This window comes from Sceloporus occidentalis, unplaced genomic scaffold (assembly GCF_023333645.1).
Source record: "Sceloporus occidentalis isolate IW3139 unplaced genomic scaffold, rSceOcc1.0.p SCAF_20, whole genome shotgun sequence".
Classification (NCBI taxonomy): Eukaryota; Metazoa; Chordata; class Lepidosauria; order Squamata; family Phrynosomatidae; genus Sceloporus; species Sceloporus occidentalis.
The window spans coordinates 7,850,566-7,875,059 of NW_028317000.1; the positions used below are offsets into that span (position 1 = coordinate 7,850,566).

A 24,494-nucleotide genomic window follows, 5' to 3' on the forward strand; every position below is an offset into this window, starting at 1 on the left:
CAGCATTTGTACAAGCGGGGCTCGACAAAAAATTAAGATCCAACGCTCTGGTTTTTGCAAAGGAAGACTGCTTGCATTTAAGAAAAATCTATGATACTGGCATCTAGGAGTTCAAAAGGTTTTTCGCTCAGATCCATGCATCACTCTGGCTATGAAGTTTTAACCATCAACTGCCTCTCCTTTTGCTGTACTGCCCCAACCCTCACCAGGGCAATGACTTATTTTGTATTAAGGAGCAACTCATACACTCTCTCCCACGGCTTGTTCCTCGGCCCCTTCTTGGCAATCCACCACCCCGTCGCCGGCTGAAGTCTCGCTCCCTCTCTCGGTTTTCTTTGCCTTCTTCGCTGGGTTCCATCTGTCCGCTTTCCTTTTGTCCCGAAACACCCTTCTTTTTCCCAACCATCTCCCAGGAGTGCTGAGGAGGAGAAAAAGTCAAAGAAAAGTTCAACATTTTTTATCCCTTCCAAAACCACTTACCAAGAAACGTCTCATACTACCACATACACCTGGTAGTATGAGTTTTTCCCTAGAGAAAAACAAGAGATGGGTCCCAAGACACTCAAAATACAGTGGACCCTTGTTATACGCTGGGGTTTGGGTCCAAGATTCCCCATGTATAACAAAATCTGTGTATGCTCAAGTCCCATTAAATATAATGACATAGCAAAATGGTGTCTCTTATAAAAATGGAAAACCAAGGTTTGATATTTGAAATGTATACTTGTTTTGAACATTTTCAAACCGTGGATGCTTGAATCCATGTATAAAAAATCAGCGTATAAGAAGGCCCAGCTGTATGCTCTGTTTATAACTTGACAAGCCTAACACATTTTGGTCTATGGTTGCTCTTACAGCCTTCTTCAGGGGTTCATATAGAATCATAAAAGGGTAACATATTAATACATACTCTTACATTACATACAATGTAAATCCATTACATGTTATGTATTTTTTTTCTTGCCATCTGTTCATAAGATATGCTCACATCTTTTCATTTGTCCAGTAGTGTCTTTAGATCCCTTGCTTCGAAAATCCTGAAGTTTTGATTTTAAAAAGATATGTACAGGCAATGTTGTTGGTTTGTGCCTTCAAGTCAACTGTACCCTCTGTCCCACTGAATGATATATAGAAGCATGCTGTCTTTGTTACTGGGGGTGATTTATGGCCATCCGAACTAGTAGCCACTAATGACCTGAATCTCCATGAATAAAAACATACAATCTTAAAGGTGATCCTGAGCTCCTAGATTAGTTTTGAGTAAGAGATGTTAATCCATTATGCTATAATAGCTGAACAATGAAGGGGTCAAATTCTTTTTTGGGAGGGAAGGCCAGGAGATCTTAATATTGAACTGTTAAGATTATAAAAGGGTTCAGAAGAGGGATAGGCAAATTCTTGGAAGAAAAATCCACCGCTGGCACCCAGGATTGTAAAAGGCAACTTCTAGGTTCAAGATACCAGTTGCTGCAAGCCCATACCAGAAAGTGACTGTGGCTGTGATGTCTCCTGTGGGCTTCCCACAGACATCTGGTGGCTGTTTGACCTCAGGCCTTATTCACTGGGGTCTCTCTGTTACTTCCAGAGCCCAGAATGAGTATTTTCATGTCAACTATCCTCCCACACTTCCTTGGCTACCAACATGTCAATGACAAGAGCACAATTTGAATCCAGTGATGGAGAAACTACACTTTGTTGCACAACTGTTCACTTAATAAATATCCACAGTTGTCCACAAATGTGACTCAAGTCAGCTAAAAGAGTCACTTCGGGTATGAGGAATTTTGGGATCAGTAGTCCAAAAAGCGAAGTTTTTCAAGCTCCATTGAATGACCTCATCCTCAAACTGCCCCAGAAACTAAAACAAGTATACTCCTACTCCAGCCTGCACAACACAAACCTCTCCCTTCATTTAGTAAAGGTTTTTACAATCCAGGTTTACCGTGTCTGGGTTCCCTTCTAACAGCACGTTGATGGCTCTGTTGACATCCCCGTTGCAGTCATGGAGGGCGATCACACACTCATCCTGGTTCTTGCCCGTGATGTCAATCAGCTATGGAGGAGAGGAGCAAAAGGAGCTGGGTCACCTGAGACTCAGTTAGGGCAAGTACCACTCACAAACATGCAGCCACCATACACAAGAGCCACATGGTTTCACAGGCAACCACCAGAGTTCTGGCTCACCTGGAGACATCAAAGCTTAACTGTAAGACAAGCCATAAGACTGGTCTTCCCTTGGGCCTGATAAAAGCTCACTAGCGTTGTTCTATCAACAGGGATTCAGTCAGAGCCATTTCTGAGTGGTGACTATATTAGGATATTTGGAACTGCAATGACTTTCACCTGAAAGTATAAAAAGGTGGCTCGTGCAAGTCAAGGAAACCAGCCAAATTTGCAAATCAAGGGAGGATTTATTTTCGTAGGTGTTCCCGAACACAACAATACACTCGTCCCTCCACATTTGCGGCTTTGACTTTTGCGGCTTTGATTATTCACAGATTTTATTAATGTTATTTATAGGAATATCGGTCCTCCAGCACAACTCTATGGTCAACTTTAACCAAAAGTTGCACTGATGGACCTCGAGTTTCCTAGAGAGAACACTCCACTATGCATTTGTAGCTTGTTCAGTGCAATGTCTGGCAGATGCTGACCACAGAGTTGCACTGGAGAACCTAAAGATTACTAGAAAGGTATTCTCTCAGGTAAGAACTTTGTGTCTTGTTATTTGTGGTTTTTCCACATTCACAGGGGTCCTGTGTCCCTAACCCCAGCAAACATGGAGGGACAAGTGTATTTGTCTTTTTTGTTCTACCATCGCATCAGGTAGAGAGATGGGCAACAGACACTGAAAGCACTCCTGAATGGTTCCAAAACAGTAGTTGTTCCACATGTGGAACTATTCACTGATCCCCCCAGACCTACCACAGACCCAGTGCAGCCCCCCACCCGCTCCTAGACATTCCATGCCTAGAGCTGTTGGAGATCAGAGAAACACCCAGCTATGTTCTTGTATCCAGCCACAAAATATTACATCTTCTGCTCAGGTCTGCTGGGGGCTTCTGAAGATCTCAGCACATTTTGTGTCTGCCTGCAGGAACAAAGCCAGATGCTGCTTTGATTCCCCCTGAAGGGAGCTGTAGTGCAACAATACCTCAAACCCTGCACTTTGGCTACCCCATCTGAAAACCCGCACTTCTCCCCCACCATCTTTGGAAATCCAAGCTTTTTACAACATAAAGGAAGTCACTCATAGGGGTGTATGTCACAGGCCTCCTCTCTCCTCAGATCCTTCAGCATTCAAAAGACTCACTTGTTTCACCTTCTCCTCAAAGTCAGCATCATTGTGGTCCGATATCATCTGTGCAAGCCGAATTTGCTCTGCAGTAGCCTGCGAGGACAAAAACCAGGGAGATGGGGGACAGATAGAATCACACATTATTTAAAAAGGAAGCTCCGAAGCAGAGTGGGAGGTTGATGGGTTAATCTCATAAATGGGGTGCTAGCCTAGTATAAGCAAAACCATAGGGAATGCTGAAACTAAGGGAGGTTTTGACTGCGAGTTAAAGGAAAGCATCAGTTGCGAATGATGCAGAACACAATATGAACTAGGAAGAGGTAAATTTTTGCTCACCAGTTCAGTCCACAATTTTTCTTCACTGTGCTGAAGAGGAACAACCCCACCCCCAAAAGTTGCTGGTTTTAATCTTGAATCACTAGGAAGGGCATCTCTTGGCTGGAAAGTTTTTCAAGATTGCTGATCTTCTCTGAGTGACTAGAAAGTTTAAATACTTGCGACCAGGAAACGAAGCGCATGACCATCAGTCCTGTCTACATTTTTCGAAAAGCATGGTAAATAGTAAAATACTCTTGGTCAACCTGGTGCTCCAAGAAATGATAGTGGGCTTGATAGGAGTTGGAGTCATAGAAGATACCACATTGGGAAAAGCTGTGCTAAAGATATAGCTGTGATGTTATGTGATTCGAAGTCATCTTCAGTATGGCGACATGATCCTAGGATTTTCTTGGCAAGATTGCTCCTCACATCCATTGGCCTCATACCTATTTAGAGATAGTTTGTCCCTGCTTTCCTCATTAAGCCACAGGACATTCAGTGGGCTTCTATAGCTGAGTGGGAATTCAAACTCTGGTCTCCCAAAGCCCAGGTCCGACACTCAAAATACTACACCATGCGGATATAAATATATGCAGCTGCTCAAAGAGAGACCTCGCTTTACTTTTGCATGATGTTTTAGCACAGCTTGGACTTCTTTCTTTCTGAACTACAAGTACCTAGGTGCTTTGGCCATGCTGCTCAGAGGATTGTAGCAGCTGTAGTTCAAACCAGAGTTTTCTACTGGCCCACTGAAATCAGAACTCTGCCTCACCTCTCCAATTTACAGCAAGTTAAGCAACAAGCTGACAGCAAACAGCCAGGGCGTGGAGGGGAAAAAAGGCCTCCTTTGTCTTTCAGTAAGACGTTAGGGCAGGAGCTGGTCTTAAATCACAACTGAAAAGACAACAGCAAGGAGGCCGGACTCTGGCCTACTGCACCCCACCTGCCTTCAAGCCAAGTGGTTTCCATGGATGCTCTCTGCTCACCTGTGGCCGCTGCTTGTGCTGTGCCTGGTTCTGCGTCTGCGTCTGCTCCCAGCTTCCCCGGGCTCGGTTCGTGCCCACCGAGGTCATCATTTACAGTATATACAAATAACAGTATTTACAAGGTAGAACTCTGGAAGGAGAAAAAGGGTAGGAGAGACAGAGACAACGTTTAAGAGAAAGATCCACACAGGGACGTCCCAGCCACAGCAGTGGTTGCCTTTAGCTGCGCTGAATGAACAAAGGATGTTTATACACACTGATTCACAAGGAAATACCACCACATGCCTGCCCTAACACAACTCACTATCCGCACACTACCGGATCACACATTCTCTCTCCCCTTTCTCTCATCTCCTGTTGCTTTAACTGTGGTCAGTCCATCAATATCCTATAGATTTTACCTTCTGCCTCCCGAATCCACCATTTGCTCCTCACATCCATTGGCCTCACACCTATTCTCCCCGAATTGTTCTATACCATCCAACTTCTGGTGAAAAGGCTTTTGATAAGCTAAGATCCCCAGGGAAAGTTTCCATTACCAATGGAAAGTTACAGGTAAGCCACAACTCATCACCAAAACAGAGCTTTGAAAAACTGGGCATCTTAAAAGTGGTACTGACACTCTGCAACCCAGTCATTATTTTCTTGATTTTCTCTATCTTGTTCTGCAGCTGTCTGTGGGCTGGCCATCACTCATCTCATGAGTTTCCTATGTTTGAATCAATGTTTAGTCTGGGAGCTAACTTGGTGTTCAGCTCAGATTCTAGCACCTTCATTACATTGTCTCTCGAGAATAAGCCCAGAGCTTAGGCAACTTATTTCTTGGACTGTAACTCTCTTCCACTCCCATATTTAGCTTCTAGTCAGACTGGCTTGATGATTCTGGGAGTTGTAACCTAAAAAAGTAACTTTTCTGAGCTCTGGGTGCAGCAGGATATTACACAACTCCAAAAGGCAATCTGGATTCCATGCTTTGAATTCTTGGAGAAACCATTTGCTTCTGGCCTAAGCTGGTATATCTGTGCTGCCTTAACTAAGGAGGAGACCACAAACCCTTGAGTGCATCCCACCCCTTGCACAATACATCTAAATAAGCACTCATGGCTCACAAAATGTTAAAAAGCACATAGTATATACTTCATAAAGCCCACATCCTTAATTTCAGTGTGCCACTACGTATGAGTGTGAACGCAAACAAGATTAAACACAGAAACTGAAAGCAAACCTCAAGCCCTCCTTGAGTGTTCAGCAGCGAATTGCACAACTAGCACCGAAGTTGTAGTGGAGAGCTTTTTACTCCCTTTTCCTAAGGATGAGACCGGACTTCCTCTTTGGTTCATTCCACTAAGGAATGACTCTGCATGCAAGCTGCTCACCCTAAAGTGATTCCAGGAGATGCAACCCTCCTTTGTTTCCAGGAATCCAATCTGCTCTTTTGATTATCTACAGCAGGGGGTTCTTACCAGCCTCTCAGAGCAAACAGCCCAACATGGAAGACTTTCCAGTCTGCAACCACAGCGAGTAGGGCCTGTTGCTAGCAGAGTTTCTACTCACATTGGATGCACAAGGGTGGGAGAAAGAGACGTTATTCGTCACCATCTCTCCCTCCCATCCTATAAACTGAAAAGAAGGTCCTATGTGGCCATTAGACAGGAAATGTATGCTTGGGAGTTGGATGCATTTTCTCCAGCAACTACCCACTGCTTCTCAGGGAACCCTGGCTTTGACATGGAGAACCACAAGTCTACAATGCTTTCGAAGGCCATGATGGGAGGAGGCCTGTGACTCCCCAAACCCTCAACTAGATAGTGGTTCTCAGATTTGCCCCTCCAAACGTTTTGGACTTCAACTCCTAGAAGCTCCAAGCAGCATGGCAATGCTCAGGGATTCTGGGCAATGAGGTCCAAAAACTCTGGAAGATAAAAGGTCAAGAATCACCACCAGAGACCATGGATATTTGAGTACAAGGCATTCAGTCAGAGCCCCAGCATGATATGGAACACTTCTTCTCTGCACTTGTCCCTACATATAGAATACAACAACTGGCTATGGAACCGCAAGCCTACCTTTCCACTAACCCAAAAGGCAATCTTGACATTTTTAGGAGCTCGATATTGGCTTCATTTTATTTTCCCGCATCCTTACACATGAAATGTGTGTTTGTGTCTATCTGTATGCCTGTCATTATTTGGAGAGGACCTAAAGTTCAGCAACAGAGCGCATGCTGTCCATGATGAAGGTCCCAGGTATAGTCCCACAGAACCTGGGTCATCAGTTCAAGCTCTTTCAAGACAGCACTACTCTGTTCCTGAGACCCTGGAGAGAAGCTGGCCATCTGAATTGACAAAACTAACCTGGATAGACAAAGCAGGCTGAATAGCAGACAGAAAGCAATATAAAGAACCTCACCACTTAAGTCCAGGCATGCTTGCAATTTCATATGAGACTTCTGCAGACACAATTCAATGGGAAGCATAGCACTTCTGCATAAGAATACCAGATAGGATCATGCCAGAAAGCTCACACACCAATATTAACCCTGTCAGCTTCAATGACAAGCTGATCAAGACCAAAACAAACCTCTCAAGCCAAGATACAGGAAATCCAGACCTTGGGGGAATTGTTTTGGGGGACAACAAGTCCCAGAATCCCCCAGACATTCTCAAAGAGGAAGTGTGGCAGTTGTTGTTCAAAAGTATAACTTTTCTAACCTCTGTTGAAAACAGTGGTGGACAAGGAAGAGGTGAGTATACGGTTTCTTTCACATACACAGACACACGTTTCAGAATTAGTTTTCTCTTCAGCTTTTTAAAATATGTAAACATCAGGGAGTGCTCATAAAACTAGCACGAAGCAATCTGTACTTAAATCTCAACTCACAGTGTATCTCAAGCAGTGGAGGGGGAATGGCACTGCCTGGATCCTTGCAGAAGCTTGCTATCTTTTCAAGATTTAAGGGCCCTGCTGGAGCATAGAAGAAGTTCACCAACCAACCTGGCTTTCGTTTCCTATAGTGGCCAACCAACCATTTCCAGACAGCCCACAAAACAACACAGAAGGCCAGAGTGAGGGGAACTCGTTTCATATCTTGTATCCCAACATCAGTGACTTCCACCTCATGAACAGCGAGAACTTCCTGTTTATTTGACTCAACAATACCAAAATGCATGGGTATCCTCGGCTTTCACGTGACTACTCCATTTCCAATCCAATCCACCTGAAATCTGGCAATAGGGAAGATACCCTGCAACACACGCTCTCATTGGCAGCGCCAAGGACTAAAATAAAAACAGGCGTTTTAGGAACCGGGGGACATCGGAGCCCCAGTTCTAAACAATCACAAAGCTTCAATGAAGAGTGTTCAGCTTCCAGACGGATAGTAAGATTAAAGAGAGGAAGCCCAAGGAAATTCAAAGGCTTGCAGGGGATCAGTATCAGTGGGGAAAAGCTCAATAAATTGATATGTATGTATGTTTATTATTTAAATTGACCAAAACAAATAAATTGATACCTTTGGCTAGTCCAAAGACCCAATAAGAAAATGGAGGCATGCAAACTTCGTGAAGCATGACTGTTTTTATGCCCACTTTTTAATGTTTTAACAATTGTTTTTGAAATTTTCTAAGCCGCTTTGTATCCCAGTTTTGGGAGGGAAAGCAGGATATAAACAAATATAATAATACTAATACATCATAATCCTAAAATACTTATGATTGCTATGTTGAGATCTGAACTGAGGACTTCAGATCTTAACCACTACATTAAACCTAACTAGAGAGAAAGCTTCCATTGTTTGGACAATGAACAAGCAACTCCAAAACACAATATTGGACCAAAACACACTGCAGAAATAATCCAGTTTGAGACTCCTCCATCTGCCCTGGCTGAGTGCTAGGGAATCCTGGGGACTGTAGTTTATTGTGGCACCAGAGCTCTTTGACCAAGGAGGCTCAATGTCTCACAAAACTACAGCTCCCAGAATGCCCTAGCACTGAGCCAGGGCAGTTAAAGTGGTCTCAAACTGGGTTATTTCTGCAGTGCGATAGTCTCTTCTCTGAGGTAGTCTAACTCCATATCAAACAACAAGACGCCATTCCCAAAAAACATCTTACAAGGTTACAAACTGCTAGGAACAAAATAGTAAGAAAGATTCTTCTTTGCTAGAAGAGATACTGAAAAATAAGAAAATAAGAAGAGCTGGATCAAGCCAAAGGCCTACTTGACCCAAAATGCTATTTCCCACCTTGGGCCAACAAAAAGTCCATTAAGCAGGAAACAAATACAATACTATCTTCCTGTTCATCTTTCCCATAAACTGAAATTCAGAGGGATAGACATGTAACCATGAAGAGCTTTAAATCTCTGTGATTTACACTTTCGTCATTATTATCATGATGCATTTATATTCCACCTTGGCCCAGAACTGGGATGCAAATAGACTGGTATACTTCTGCCAGCCTCACCAAGCAGGCCTTGCAACTATGGAAAGAGAGGATGCACATGAGAAGCTCCTCTCTTTCTAATGATATCTTTATCCAAAGCCTGTTTACCCAGCGAACTTCTTGCAGAGTAAACATGCACCAGGACTAGGTTGCTTTAAATGGACATTACTCAAATTTTGCACATCTTCACAATGGATCTACAACCAGAGTTCTACCTTCACATCCTTTTAGGGTGAAAAGCTGTATGTCCCTTATTGAAAAGAAGAAAATTAAGAAATTAATAAAAGAATTATACCTGACAAAGCTACTCTTACTATAGAAAGTTATTTCTTTGTCATTAAAAGTTTATTTGACTGCCCAAAAAAGAAATTCCACAGGAGCTACAGTCTGAGTTTGTTATTAGGCTTCAGCTTTATAGAATCATAGAATCATATAGTAGAGATCGCAAGAGCCATCCAGTCCAACCCCATTCTGCCATGCAGGAAATCTCAATCAAAGCATCCCCGAGAGATGGCCATCCAGCCACTGTTTAAATATCTCTAAGGAAGGAGACTCCACTACACTCCGAGGAAGGAGTGTGTCTCACTGTCAAACAGCTCTTAATGTCAAGAAGTTCCTCCTAATGTTGAGGTGGAACCTCTTTTCCTGGAGTTTGCATCCATTGTTCCAGGTCCTAGTCTCTGGAGCAGCAGAAAACAAGCTTGCTACCTCCTCAACATGACATCCCTTCATATATTTAAACAGGGCTGTCATATCATCTCTTAACCTTCTTTTCTCCAGGCTAAACATCCCCAGCTCCCTAAGTCGTTCCTCATAGGGCTTCATGGCTTCCAGACCCTTCACCATTTTAGTCACCCTCCTTTGGACATGCTCAGAAGCTGCACCAAAGCTGCGCTCCAGTCTTTAGGACTGGAGGATGGCTTTAGCATGGATTCTGGACTCTTAGGACACATGCATCATTTAAACAGCATACCTCCAAAGTGACCCAAAGCAGCTTTATTTTGGCCTGTCCGTATGAGGCCTTAGACATTCAGTGTCAACTCATAGACTTAAGAAGACAGCAAGAGGAGGTTCTACAATCACACAAACTTCATTGTATCTGTAGACGAATTCTGGTAGCTAATTTTATAAGACAAGGAAACATCCAAATTAATTGTGAAGTCCAAGGCTTTTGTGGCCGGAATCCATAGTTTTTTGTGGGGTTTTCAGGCTAGGTGGCAATGTTCTAGAAGAGTTTATCCCTGATGTTTCACCAGCATCTCTGCCAGCCAAAGATGCTGCCGAAACATCAGGAATAAACTCTTTTAGAACATGGCCACATAGCCCAAAAAACCCACAAAAGTCTAACCAAATTCATCTTTGGTCTTCCTTAACTTCCTTATCCCTCTGTAAACATGACGCCGTCTGTGGAGCCTCCTTCTTTGGATGTCTTTAAACAGAGGCTGGATGGCCATCGGTCAGGGATGTATTGACTGAGAGTTCCTGCATGGCAGGAGGTTGGACTGGATGGCCCTTGGGGTCTATTCCAACTCTATGATTCTATTCTCCCTGGCAATTCCATTTTCTTACCATGCCAATGCGGTGTTGAGGATCAGGTTCGAATGACAGAAGTGTGCACGAAGGCTACGTAAGACTGGCCACATTGCCGCTTTTCAACCAGCCTACCTTTTGGGGTTGTCTAATAGCAGCTGGAGTGCCAATACAGTGAGCTCTTCGTTCAGGGGGACCTGTTTCAAAAACTTGTTCTGTTACAGCACTGTCTGAGACTTCAACCTCGCCCTCGCGTTCAATGCAAGGACAAAAACAAACTAACCAGCCTCAGCCACCTATCCAGCCATGCGCAGTGTCCTGGATTCTGGAAAGAGGTGGCATGGAAAAGCATTTTAACAAAAGAATTTAATGTTAAGCATGTTTCTTTAGATGTCTGTTTGCAAGTCACAGTTGCAAAGGTGCTACAAGATCTCTCTACATACTGATTCCAGATTAACATGGCTATATGCAAAATAAAAATCAGCCAGGAGTCTTGCTGGATCTGAAAGACCAACTGATTTTATTACAGTTTAGGTTTCCACCAGACACTGTCCACCAACAACTTCATTTCTCTTATGAAGTATTATAAAGCTCTGTCCTTTTTGCTGCAGCACAATAAAAAGGGCTACAACTTGGGAATTTTTTTGTAAGGATGCCCAGAAGTCCAAAATACTCCAAAACATTTGTCATGGGCGGCTGAAGCAATGACTCCTTTGCTTTCTGATGGTTCGATGCACACAAGATTGGTTTAAATTACTTTAAAAACTACTATGTGTATAAGTTGCATACAAAACATACATAAACTTTGCACTTGGTCTTAAGTCCCAATTCCAAGGTATCTCACTCTGTATATGCAAATATCCCAAAGCTGGAAGTACTTCTGGTCCCAAGCATTTCGGATAAGGGAGAACCAACTTGTACATGTTTAAGAACTACCCCCCTCATCCTGCTATGAACAAGAGCCCTGACTCCCTAGCAAGCAGATGCCAGCAACACACTGTGGAAATAACCCAGTTTGAGGTCACTTTAACTGCCTTGGGTCAATGTTGTGGAATCCTGGGAAGTGTAGTTTGTTGTAGTACCAGAGCTCCCTGACAGAGGCGGCTAAATGTGTGACAAAACTAGTTCCCAGAATTCCCTAGCACCGAGTCAGGGCAGTCAAAGCAGTCTCAAACTGGGTTGTTGCTGCAGTGCGTTTTGGGGCCTTAGTCTCCAATCCATGGATCTGAGGAAAGAGGCTGAAATCTAGGAAAGCTCATGCTCCCAGATTCTTCCTTTCCATGTGCTTCGAATCCATGGATCTGAAGAAACAGGCTCAAGTCCAAAAAACCTCATGCTATCCGTTTCTAAGTTAGTCTCCAATCCATGGATCTGAGGAAACAGGCTCAAGTCTGCAAAAGCTCATGCTATCAGCTTTTAAGTTAGGTCCAAAGCACACTGCAGAGATAGCCCTCTTTGGCAATGCTTTAAACTGCCCTGACTCAATGCTAGGGAATCCTGGGAAGTGTAGTTCATCATGGCCCCAGAGCTCTCTGACGGACGAACTGAGATTTCCTGCATGGCAGAATGGGGTTGGACTGGGTGGACCTTGGGCTCTCTTCCAACTCTATGATCACAAAACTACAGTTCCCAGAATGCCCTAGCAGTCTCAAACTGGATTGTTTCTGCAGTCTGTTTTGGACCATAGTCTCCAATCCATGGATCTGAGGAAAGAGGCTCAAGTTTGCAAAAGCTCAGGCTCCCAAGCTCTTCCTGCGAGTCTCAAAGGGGCTGCAAGATCCCTTTCCAGACCTATATATATATATATATATATCTCTCTTTGAGACCCAGGGCAAGAGTTGTTCTTGGAGCGTTGATTCCCTTTCCCAGGATGGATGCAGCGCCCCATAACTTCCCAGTTTAAAGCGTGGATTATTCCACCTGGAGGAAGCCAAAGGCCTGAAAGGGGCTCCGTTCGGAGCGGAGAAGGAGCAAGGCTGTGGGGAAACTGCTCCGCCGGGAGTCCTGATGCTGGGAGGAAGGCAGGATAATAGGAGCATAACATAATAGCGAGGATGATGATAATAATACAATCCTGAGCCAAGGCGCTGCTCCCTTCCTCTTTGGGGCCTAGTTTGGGGGGTGTTTAGAGGGCCTTTTGGGGGGAGAAGAGGAAGCGAAAGGGGCCTCTCCTCTCCCCCAAAAGGAAGAAGGCAAGGGAAGGAAGGAAGGAAGGAAGGGGGTCCTAAACAATGGAGGGGGGCCTGGATCCTCCAAAGAGAGGCCTCCAAGGCCCGCGAAGGGTGGGGTTGTTGTTCTCCTCGGTGCAAACAGAGGGCTATCTGGGGCCTCGGAGGGAGGAGGAGGATCAACGCATGTGAAAAAGAGGCCTAAAGTCAATAAAGAAGGAAGGGAGCGGCTCACCTCGAAAGGAGCCCCGAGAAGGAGCCGAAAGGAAAGGGGAGCGGATGCGAAAAGAGCGAGGGAAAAAGGGGGGACGGTCCGGTTCGGAGCCCGGCTCCACCCCTCTCCCGCCCGGCTAAGCGCGCTACGCGAGGCCCCGGCTTCGTCCTGGCCGACTAGGCCGCAGCGGAGCTCCCGACCGGAACTTCGCCTCCTTTTCACGCCCCCTTCCTTCCTTCCTTCCTCTTCCTCTTCCTCTCCGCCTGATTTCCTTCCTTCCTTCCTCCCTCCCTCGCCCACAATCCTCCTAATCTGAACACAATATACACATATATGTATATACTATGGAGATAGATATATATATACATTTCAAAGGCGATGGTTATTATTATTATGATCCGAGAGTGAAAGGGAGGCGGAGGGGGCGGGGCCGGCGCTTAAAGGGCCCGCGCGCCAATTTCCGGGCTCCGCGGCGCCAACTTTTACCTGAGTCTCCTCCGCCGCCGCCACACACTGACAACTAAAACCCAGCGCGGCCGCGACCGCCCCCTCGGCACCACGTGACGCGGGGAGGGGCGGAGCCCAAAGGGGGACGCCATGGTGGCTTCGGGGCGCTCTCGTCACGTGACGGGGGCCCGAAAGCACGCCCCTTGCCTAACCCCGCCCACGCATGCGCACTCCCTCCCCGCCTCGTCTAACTTCGACTTCACCCCCTTGGGCTAAACGGGATCACGTGACCCTCCTCAGTATTCCCAGTGGGAGGGGCGGAGAGAGATAGATAGATAGATAGATAGATAGATAGTATACAAAATATAATGGATATATATATATTTATATAAAATATATATATAAAAATATAACATATAATCTATAATTTATAAAATATAATATATAATGAATATATATATATATATATATAAATAATATATAATATATTACATAAAATATAAAATATCATGTATATAAAATATAACATACATATAAAATTTATAAATATATATGTAATATAATATTTAAAATATTCAATAATAATGTATATAAATAAAAATATATAAATATATTTATAATATAATTTATAATATATAAAATATAATGTATATATATATATATATATGTATAATTAAAAATGCTGTATATATAAAACTGTATAGATATAGATGTAGATATAACAGCATTCCACATTGAAATGTGTTTATTATAACACTCAATAGTACATAAATATATGACAGTATATTTCTAATATTATTCTGCATGGGAATATGTTTAATAGAATATAAGATTATATAAATGTGTGTGTGTGTATCTGATGTTATTTTGCATAGGAACATGTTTAATAGAACATAAAAATACATAAATATGTATGTGTGTACAGTATATATATATATATATACACATACATTTTATATGTATATATTTCATTTCTTCATAGGCATATGTATGAGGGAGTGCTTAAGAAGGGCACTGATAAGAGGCATAGCTATTCATACAAAGGCATGAAGAGCTCCCACTTCCGGTTCCCTTGCGAGTGACCATGAGGGACTGCTGGGAGGTTCCAACCCTGGCGGCCATAGAGAGCTCGAAGCCACTTCGCGAATGCTGAATACATCCACAGCACTTCCCTTTCCCTCTCTCTTTCTTTTTAATTCGAAGCCTTTGCACTTAGGCCTCTTCCCCCGCAGGCCTCCATTGGGAACCGGAAGTGTCGATACGGCCTTATCGAAACCGAGCCCTAAGGTCTCCTCACGTGACCCCTCCTCGCAGCAGGTCACGAAGCCACGCCCCTCTTTTCCAAGAACAGGCCGGGATGGCGATGGGCCTTGTCACGTGACTGGGAGTCCTGTTTGTCACGTGACGGGGGCGGAAGGCGGCTCCGGCGGCGGCCATGTTGTGCGGGGCCCTTTGGGCGGCCGAGGCCGGGGATGGCGACGTCTGGGGCGCCCTCGCCTCCGTCCCCTTCCTCCTCCGGCTCTTCCAGCAACTGGCTCTCGGGAGTGAACGTGGTCCTGGTCATGGCCTACGGGAGCCTGGTAAGGACAAACGCCTCGGGAAAGTGCAGTATGGCTCTATTGCCCCCAATGGGAGGGGAAGGAGAAGGAGTCCCTCTATGTTGGGAGGAAGGCAGGAGATAAGGACATGAATAATAATGCCATCCTCAGTCATTAATAATGCCACCCCCGAGGGCCACCCAGTCTGACCCCCTTCTGCCATGCAGGAACTCTCAATCATAGACCCCAAGGGCCACCCAGTCCAGCCCCCTTCTGCCATGCAGGAACTCTCAATCATAGACCCCAAGGGCCACCCAGTCTGACCCCTTCTGCCATGCAGGAACTCTCAGTCAAAGCCCATGCCATGCAGGAACTCTCAATCATAGACCCATAGATGAGACCCCAAGGGCCACCCAGTCCAACCCCCTTCTGCCATGCAGGAACTCTCAATCAAAGCCCATGCCATGCAGGAACTCTCAATCATAGACCCATAGATGAGACCCCAAGGGCCACCCAGTCGGACCTCCTTCTGCCATGCAGGAACTCTCAGTCAAAGCCCATGCCATGCAGGAACTCTCAATCATAGACCCATAGATGAGACCCCAAGGGCCACCCAGTCCAACCCCCTTCTGCCATGCAGGAGCTCTCAGTCAAAGCCCATGCCATGCAGGAACTCTCAATCATAGACCCATAGATAAGACCCCAAGGGCCACCCAGTCCAACCCCCTTCTGCCATGCAGGAACTCTCAATCATAGACCCCAAGGGCCACCCAGTCTGACCCCTTCTGCCATGCAGGAACTCTCAGTCAAAGCCCATGCCATGCAGGAACTCTCAATCATAGACCCATAGATGAGACCCCAAGTGCCACCCAGTCTGACCCCCTTCTGCCATGCAGGAACTCTCAGTCAAAGCCCATGCCATGCAGGAACTCTCAATCATAGACCCATAGATGAGACCCCAAGGGCCACCCAGTCCAACCCCCTTCTGCCATGCAGGAACTCTCAATCAAAGCCCATGCCATGCAGGAACTCTCAATCATAGACCCATAGATGAGACCCCAAGGGCCACCCAGTCGGACCTCCTTCTGCCATGCAGGAACTCTCAGTCAAAGCCCATGCCATGCAGGAACTCTCAATCATAGACCCATAGATGAGACCCCAAGGGCCACCCAGTCCAACCCCCTTCTGCCATGCAGGAGCTCTCAGTCAAAGCCCATGCCATGCAGGAACTCTCAATCATAGACCCATAGATGAGACCCCAAGGGCCACCCAGTCCAGCCCCCTTCTGCCATGCAGGAACTCTCAGTCAAAGCATCATCCCCATTGACAGATGGCCGTCCAGCCTCTGCTTCAAGACCTCTACTCTCCGAGGAAGGAGTGTGTTCCACTGTCAAACAGCCCTTGCTGTCAGGAGCTTCCTCCTAATGGTGAGCTGGGGTCTCTTTTCTTCCTACAGTTTGCATCCATGGCTCCGGGTCCTAAGTCTCTGGAGCAGCAGAAAACAAGCTGGCTCCATCTTCAATCTGTCCTTGGACAAAGGGATATCACTCCCTTCAAACACTTAAACAGGGCTGTCCTGTCCCTTGCATCCATTACTCTGGGTCCTATTCTCTGGAGCAGCAGAAAACAAACTTGCTCCATTCTCTGTATGACAATCCTTCAAGTATTTAAACATGTCACACCTCTTGACCTTCTCTTCCCCAGGCTAAATACGCCTAGGTGCCTCACAGGGCTTCATGGTTTCCAGGCCTTCAACATAGAATCATAGAATTGGAAGAGACCCCAAGGGCCATCCAGTCCAACCCCATTCTGCCATGCAGGAACTCTCAATCAAAGCATCTCTGACAGATGGCCATCCAGCCTCTGCTTAAAGACCTCGAAAGAAGGAGACTCCACCACTCTTTCTGAGGGAATATGTTCCTCTGTTGAACAGCCCTTACTGTTAAGACGTTCCTCCTAATGTTGAGGTGGAATCTCTTTTCCTGGAGCTTGCATCCATTGCTCCTGGTCTTGTTCTCTGGAGCAGCAGAAATCAATCTTGCTCCCTCCTCAATATGGTATCCCTTCAAGTATTTAAACAGGGCTCTCATATCACCTCTTAACCTTCTCTTCTCCAGGCTAAACATCCCCAGCTCCCTCAGTCGCTCCTCATAGGGCTTAGCAGTTTCCAGACCTTTCCTTGTGTTCCTTCGGGGCCTTTCTGACTTATGGCTACCCTAAGGTGCACTTGTCACAAGGTTTTCTTGGCAAGTTTCCTCGGGGGGGGGGGGGGTTGCCCTGGCCATCCTTTGAGGCTGAGAGAGAGTGGCTTGGCCAGGGTCACCCAGTGGGATTCGAATCCTGGTTTTCTAGAGTTGTCACCCCAAAGCACTACCCCACGCCAGCTCTCTCACTGTCTTTGGCAGAGGAGGTTACATACCCTGTGATACTGCAAATCCCAGGCTTCTGTAGTATGCAGCGACCACAATTTACAAAAGTGGTTTTTTATTCTTGTTCCTCAAAGGGTGTGAATGTAAGAAATAAATAGGAAGTATACATTTGCATCAGTGAGCGATTCAGCGGTCCTTTTAATTTCATAGCTCTTGGTAACAATGCCCTGCATAATGCATCTTACAATGCTATTGACCTCTTGAGCCCCAGCAGTACATGGTTGGCTTATCTATAGGGTATTCCCTATGTATTTGACCCCGAGGAGTTGCTCCGCCTGTGTATGTATTAGAACAAGTAGAGAAAGAGATTGTCTAGACAATTTTGTGGCTTGTTAGACTGCTCCAGCATTTCTGCAAACAAATGTTTCCTCTGTCTTTTGTCATCTTCTCCAGGTCTTTGTACTACTCTTCATTTTTGTCAAGAGGCAGATCATGCGCTTCGCCATGAAATCCCGCCGCGGCCCCCATGTTCCTGTGGGTCAGCATGCACCCAAGGTTTGTTAGCAAGTGTGGGGTGGGTTTTTGTTGTTATTTTTATTTCATTTTTTATATTATATTTGTGATTGTGTGCCTTCAAGTTGTCTCTGACTTATGGCAAGCCTAAGGTGAACATATCATGGGGTTTTCTTGGCATGATTTGTTCAGAGGTTTGCCATTGCCGTCCATTGAGACTGAGAGCCTGTGACTTACCCACAGTCAAACTGTGTGTTTCATGGCCGAGCGAACAAGGAGTCATAGTCCAACACTCAAACCATTACACCACACTGGCTGTTACTGTATTTACTTTAGTGATATATTCGCCTTAAGGTCAACATTAGTCAGAAATGACTTCAAGGCACACAACAACAACAGCAGTTGTTAAAAGTATTTTTAATGACAAAAGGAGCTCCAATCATATGAAGCATTGTTTAAAGTCAACTTAAGGTCCAAGACGCACTGCAGAAATAATCCAGTCTGAGACCTCTTTAACTGCCCTGGCTCAGTGCTAGGCTGTCCTGGGAATTGTAGTTTATTGTGGCACCCATGTGCTCTGATAGAGAAGACTAAATGCTTCACAAAGCTGCAGTTCCCAGAATTGAAACCTGGGATATTCTATGTGCGAAACATGCCCTTAAACCTCTGTGTTCATGCCTTCTGTTTCCTTCCTCTGTTCAGGGCCTGAAAGATGAGATCGAAATCCGACTGTCCCGGGTTCAGGACATCAAGTATGAGCCCCAGCTGTTAGCCTACGATGACATCAGGCTGCTTCAACTGGAGTCTCCTAGGAGCCCAGGTAGTGTATTATCTAGCCTGAGAGGTGCAGGGTTTGAGGAGGCAATTGGGGGCACAGAGAGCAGTGGGCCATTTGTGGCATCCACTAGACATTGGCATTGACTCAGGCCTCTGTGGCATCTTGCTTTCTTGTAGGTTCCTATAACTACATCTACAGGATGAAGGCACTAGATGCTGTTAGAGAGTCAGGTAAGGAACAACAACAAACCATCGCCACCAAGAAGTATTCTGGTTGGGGCAGTCTCTAGCTAGAGGTGACCCCCTCAGTTCTTTCAGCCTACAACTGTCCCCCACAGCCATCCAAAATGGCCCATGTTCAGGGTTTCTGGGAGCTGTAGTCCAAAGAGGGACAAAGATTTCCCAGCCGCTTGAGCAATTAAGTCAATAATGAACAGTCTCTGTTCCTGAAGATAGATGTGGCCTTCCTATGGTCTCAACCTGGCCACTGTGAATGCCACTTTGAGATGCATACTCAACATTTGTACAGCTTGTTTTCTTCATTCCAAAAATGTCGCAATGCTTCTCCTGAGGTTGCTTATTAGCCAATAAGAGCTTTAAATGGAAATATATTGGTATAGGCTCCCTTCCCAAATCTCCCCACTCTTTCTCTACTTTTTTGGTGTCTGGAAGAAAAGTTTTCCCACTTCTTTTGAGTCTGAAAGGTTTTTAAAATCTAAAAGCTGGCGTGAGCAAAATGCACTTTATTGGCTACATGCCACCCTCCAGGGCCATCCAGTGGGTCATGTTTCTCCCCAGCACTATCAATTTGGGCCCAAGAGAGGCCTTTTTTAGCCTGGAAGATTTTTAAACAGGAAACATGTTGAAAAACCTAGAAATGTGGTAAAAATGTCCCACGCACACTTTAGAGGGCATCTGAGGAGTGGAAAAGTGGGGCTGCACTTTGAATACCCAAGTTTCCTGCCCTTATAATTGGATGTGTGGATCTCAGTTTTTGGGCAGGTTAACATTGTCTTTGGGCAGTGAAGCTTCTTTTTTGTTCTTCCCTTCTTGTTGCCTGGCAAGAAAGGTATCTAAAATGGAAGGGATGAAGAAGAGAACCTCAGAGTCATAACACCAGTCATGTATATTGGTACAAGAGAAAGCTTTGTAGTATACCAAAATAATGCCTGCCGCCTTCTTTTTTTGCCAGAACCACTTTTTAAAAGAGTTTTGATGTAGCAGATATTAAAGGCATTTGAAGGGGGCTGTTCAGCAGAATTTATGTTCTAGTCACCACAGGTATTTGTATACCACTTGCTGCAAAGATATACTTGAAAGTGCATAGGCCACAGGTGAAGGCAGTCAGAGGGGGTGAATGGCTGGGTGGGACCATCTGGTGGCAACATCAGGAATGGTCAATATGTTCATGGTCCCCAGCCTTGGCTTAACAGGAGCAAAACAAGTCATATGAGGCTTGAGAGCATGTTAACAATTAATTTCTTGAAGCTCAAATCATGTGTAGGGTCCCTTTGCACAGTGGGCAGCTAGGTTTTTAAAAATCCACTTTCTTTGCCACCCCACAGCTGCGATTCGAAGATACACTTTTTCTGAATCCAGAGATTTGATTTCACTATCTTAGTTGTTGTGAATGGGTCTTCTTAATCCAGGCATGTTGTCAGTAGGTTTTAGTGAGTTGTAATAACTTCTCCAAGTTCTGGAACCCCTTCCTTTTAGTACCAACTACTTGTATTCTTCACCTGTGCTGCTTGGTCTGGCACTTTCCAGTCACTTTGTCTCTCTCTTGCTCTCTCCTCAATACAGAAATTCCATATTCTGCTGATGGCAGGCATCCTAAATCCTTAATCGGGAAGAACTTCCGGGCCTATCTAGTGGACCTACGAAACACCAGCACACCCTTCAAAGGCATCCGCAAAAGTCTTATTGACACACTACTGGATGGATACGACAGTGCCCGCTATGGGACAGGGGTGAGTGAAATATAGCAGGGAATTTGAGGGTGTCTTGCTCCATTCTGTTAAAAACAAATGGCTCTTATGGTCTTTTTTCTACTGGGCTGGGGACCAAAGGGTTGTCCAAACTGCCCAAAATATTTCAAAGACCTCACAGCTTTTACACCTGTAATTGCCACTTCTGTTTCTGAACCCAGATAATGCATTGGGAATTGATGATTGATTAATTGATTGATCGCACTTCTATCTTGCTTTTGTCCCAAAATGGGATCTAAGTCGATTTACAATAGTTTAAAAAACAAAGACAGTTAAAACATTGCTCTAGGTGGCATCCTGTAAGGGTTGTTTATCAGCATCAGATGTGCAGAGTTTGGCTGCAAGGACTATTATGTTTCATTCCTCAACCACCAAGTTTTCCTTTCATTTCAAGACAAGAAAAGAAAGATTTCTGGCCTAGGAACACTCCATTCAGAGGCCTATTCACACTGCAAAATTATAGGGCCATGATTCCAGTTTAACTGCCATGTTTCTGTCCTATGGAATCCCAGGATTACCAGTTCAGGGAGGAACATTTTGAATTTTCAGCCGAGAGCTTCTGGATCTCTGAACTTCCTATACCAGTTTCTCCCTAAACTAAACGTAGAGGTAGTCCCTTGACATGAATATCTAGTTGTAACCAACTGTCGGGACGGTGCTCATCTCCATTTCTAAGCTGAAGAGCCAGCATTGTCTGAGGACTGCTCTGATGGTCATGTGCCCAACATGACTGCACCAAACGCTGTTTCCTTCCCACTGAGAAGTGGTACTTATCTATCTACTTGCATTTGCTAGGTTGACAAAAGGTGGGACTAGTGACAGGAGCTCACCCCATCATGCAGCACCTGGCCTCAAGCTGCCAACCCTCTGAACTTCTGATCATCAGAACTGGCGTCTTAACCACTAAACCACTGCATCCCTACTTAAACTACACATCCCACAATTCCATTTGATGGAGTCATGGCAGTTAAAGTGGAACCACAGTGCTGCAGTTGTCTAGAGTGAATGGGTCCCTGGTGTGGAATGATCTTAGGACCCCATATGCTGTCGTGTGACTGAAGATACATTGCTTTTCCATATTTTCTTTCTAACCTTGCCCATTAAAGAAAATCTACCTGCGTTTTACTTGCTCCTTCTGCTTTGTCTCAGCAGTTCATAAGTGGAAGGCGGAATGGGATGGCCTGAACGCAACCCTGACCTGAGATACAACCCTTCCTGGTTGATCTTAACCTCCTTTTGTTTCTTCTGCCTTAGACTTTCGGCCGGGCTGAATATCTCAAGTACCAGGAAGCTTTGTATGAGCTAGCAGCAATGTGAGTTGGGGAGCTGGGAAGGGAGGCTGATGGGAATGGGGCAGTGGGAAGGGGGTCCTCTAAAATGGAGCAAGACCCCAAGGCTCAGTGAAAAATGAACCAACTGGATTTGGGAACAGCTGTCATCAGAGGTGGAGTCCAGGCTTTTCCCATAGAAGGTCCCATGTACAAGTTCATCATTTCCAAGTTGGGCTCAAGGCAGTGGTGTTAGTCTGGATAGACAAGGAATAGTCCCAGGGCTTTTTTTTAATGCCCCCAGAACCCCTCCTGCCTACTTGTGCCCCTTTTTGACAAAAATCTGGGCTAGGGAGAGATAATTGTCACTCCTGGAAGAGTTCAGGAGTAACGGTTCTCCTTTATGATCTTTCCCCCATGCACACACAACTTGCCTTTTTCCCCGCAAAGACCCAAACAGGGCTTACAAGTCCACACATGGACTTCCCACCACCCCACATCCTCTTTGCTTGGGGGAGTGGGAGCAAAATGCTGTTGCCCATCTCTTTTTAGTACTGCAGTTGTAATGTTGAACGTCTTGGTGTGGAAAGAAGTCAGGATAGAATGGCTGCCACTAGGAGAGAGTGAGTTCCAAAGGCTGCTCATCCAGTGGAATGGCTTTCCTCTGCCTTGCTGCAACAGCGGGTGCTAGATTATGGTTGCTCATTCTGTTGCATTTGTTGTTGCAGTCCTAATTCTTTAACTGCATATGCCCTTCCCTATTTCCCTGCAGCATCAAGGCCCGAGGAGGTGGAAGCCAGCGGCAGCACCAGTCTGCAGCCAAGGACCTGACCCTCTCCCCCGAGATCTCTGGCCCGACCATCCAGGTGACCTATCTGCCGTCCAGCCAGAAGAGCAAGCGGCCCAAGCATTTTCTGGAACTCAAGAGCTTTAAGGACAACTACAACACACTGGAGAGCACCCTGTGATCCTTCCCTCTCTCCCACCACAGAACAAACTGAGCAGCTTCGCTCCTTCCCTCGTGGTGGTTTGGACCGCAAGGACTGTTCCTCCTGGCAAGTGGGTGGCATCTCAGGCAACAATTGGATGTGTCGCAAGGTGCCACTTTGGGGCAAAGGGGAAGGGGCATCCAGAGACCTCCTGCTCTTCCCTTGCCCTCTAAATCCATTGGTGGCTTTGTAAATAAGACGTTCCCTTGTCTCTTTAAGTTATTTTTACAGATCTATCCCCTCCCTGGCATGTTTCTCTACCTCCGAGCCAAGAACAGGGGGGGGGGGGCTTCGTTGGTCCTTGCACCAGGGAACTTGCCCCCTGCCCTTTTCCGTCATGCAAATCCGCATCCACTCCTCCTCCCATGGCCCATGTTTCTGTGCCACTGTGTGTGAACCCAGCCCTCTTTGCATTCAGGTAGACCTGCCTTCCAGATGCAGGGATGCGTGACACTTGCGTAGTTAGGGAACCTGACGGATGGTCAAGTTGTAAACTGTCTGCCAGGCAGAAAACCAGCTTTTCTGCCGCCTCATTTGGGATGAGGGGGGTCATAGTGAGGAGGCTGCTTCTTGCCACAGGTCAACCTTGCCCACCTCGCCTTTGGCTGCCCCATAGTGGGCAGCACCTGCCAAACCAAGAGGGCAGTGTCCCCTAAGGGCAGTTCCTCCCGTTCTGACCTGGATCGCAGCACAAGCCTTTTCCCTCTTGGGAAGAATAAGGGGTCCTGTCACTCCTCTTGTCTTTTTTTGAAATGGCTGTTTAATAAAATGGGCTTCCGCCCAGCTATAAACTCTTGCCTATCTTGTCTTGGTGACTGTGGGGAAGAATGTAGCTGGGATAATGGGGGAGCTGGTTCTGGTTCTGAACATTTTATTCAGGATAGGCAAGACCTTTGCAAAAGGCACAGCTTTTTCTTGCCAACCTGATGGCAGAGATGGTTGTGTACCTTATCCACGGACGTATTTGTTCATGGCTGATAGACAGAAGAGTCTCCATAGGCAGGGGCAGTGTACCTCTCAACCTTAGCTATTTGAAATGAACAAAAGTGGGAGGCCATTTGACCTCATGATGCACTTGGGAGCTTTGTGGAAACTGAGCTGAAAGCTGGGCAGCATCCTCCTTATACGACCCTTGCTACCATTTTATTTATTTTGCAAAAAATAATTGCAACTCCATCTAAATGTTCAATAAATGAATGCACTTTAGTACAACTCCCAGGAAGCTTCTTCAGCCAGCGGGGCCACTTTGTGGCAACTGCAAACTGGGCTGCATCCTTATATGCCCCTTGCTGCCGTTGTTTTATTTATTTTGCAAGGAATAAATGCACCTTTTTCATTCATGTGGAGGCTTTATCAGGTGCAACAAAGGCATTTGTGAATACAAATACAGTACCATACAAGGATTGATTGAGGAGAACAATCAATCAAAATCCTAGTAATAGGAGGATCAGTCCTCTGTTCATTTCCCCATAGTTTATCATGGTTCCATATGTCCTCACTTGCGTCTCTTTTTAAGTGAAGTAGCCTACTATGGGTATTATATTTGAAGTATAAAATAAGCTTTTTGTAGATATTGGGGCACCTCCAGATATAACCACGTTGAGCCTATTGTGTTTTCCATAGAGGTGTATGAGGATGTAGGCCTCATA

The 24,494-nt window shown here is 45.6% G+C and overlaps 2 protein-coding genes across 26 annotated transcripts in view; one reads left to right on the top strand and one right to left on the bottom strand.

The window, feature by feature from the left end:
• Nucleotides 1–13,508, bottom strand: part of UBAP2L (ubiquitin associated protein 2 like) — a 51,571-nt gene extending 38,063 nt beyond the window's left edge. For 23 of the 24 annotated variants that reach the window (XM_089483446.1, XM_089483444.1, XM_089483442.1 and 20 more), the window contains exons 1-5: nt 13,443–13,508; nt 4,603–4,732; nt 3,314–3,391; nt 1,943–2,053; nt 247–418 (exon numbers count right to left, since the gene is read on the bottom strand). In XM_089483446.1, the coding sequence (XP_089339572.1) occupies nt 247–418; nt 1,943–2,053; nt 3,314–3,391; nt 4,603–4,692 (451 nt within the window). In that variant the 5' untranslated portion in view covers nt 4,693–4,732; nt 13,443–13,508. Of the gene's footprint in view, nt 1–246; nt 419–1,942; nt 2,054–3,313; nt 3,392–4,602; nt 4,733–12,977; nt 13,084–13,442 lie in introns of those variants that run through there. The other variant, XM_089483424.1, reaches the window with a different exon arrangement.
• Nucleotides 13,509–14,789: 1,281 nt separating this feature from the next.
• LTAP1 (lipid transport auxiliary protein 1) lies at nt 14,790–23,641 on the top strand. 2 transcript variants are annotated; one of them, XM_089483159.1, is made up of 7 exons: nt 14,790–14,983; nt 17,764–17,865; nt 18,526–18,646; nt 18,778–18,831; nt 20,404–20,570; nt 21,843–21,901; nt 22,629–23,641. In XM_089483159.1, the coding sequence occupies exons 1-7, from the start codon at nt 14,876–14,878 to the stop codon at nt 22,822–22,824; spliced, it is 807 nt and encodes a 268-aa protein (XP_089339285.1). In that variant the 5' UTR covers nt 14,790–14,875; the 3' UTR covers nt 22,825–23,641. The 2 variants fall into 2 exon arrangements, with proteins under 2 accessions (XP_089339285.1, XP_089339286.1); XM_089483160.1 differs by having other exon boundaries at nt 14,793–14,983; nt 18,526–18,643.
• The last annotated feature ends 853 nt before the right edge of the window (nt 23,642–24,494 follow it).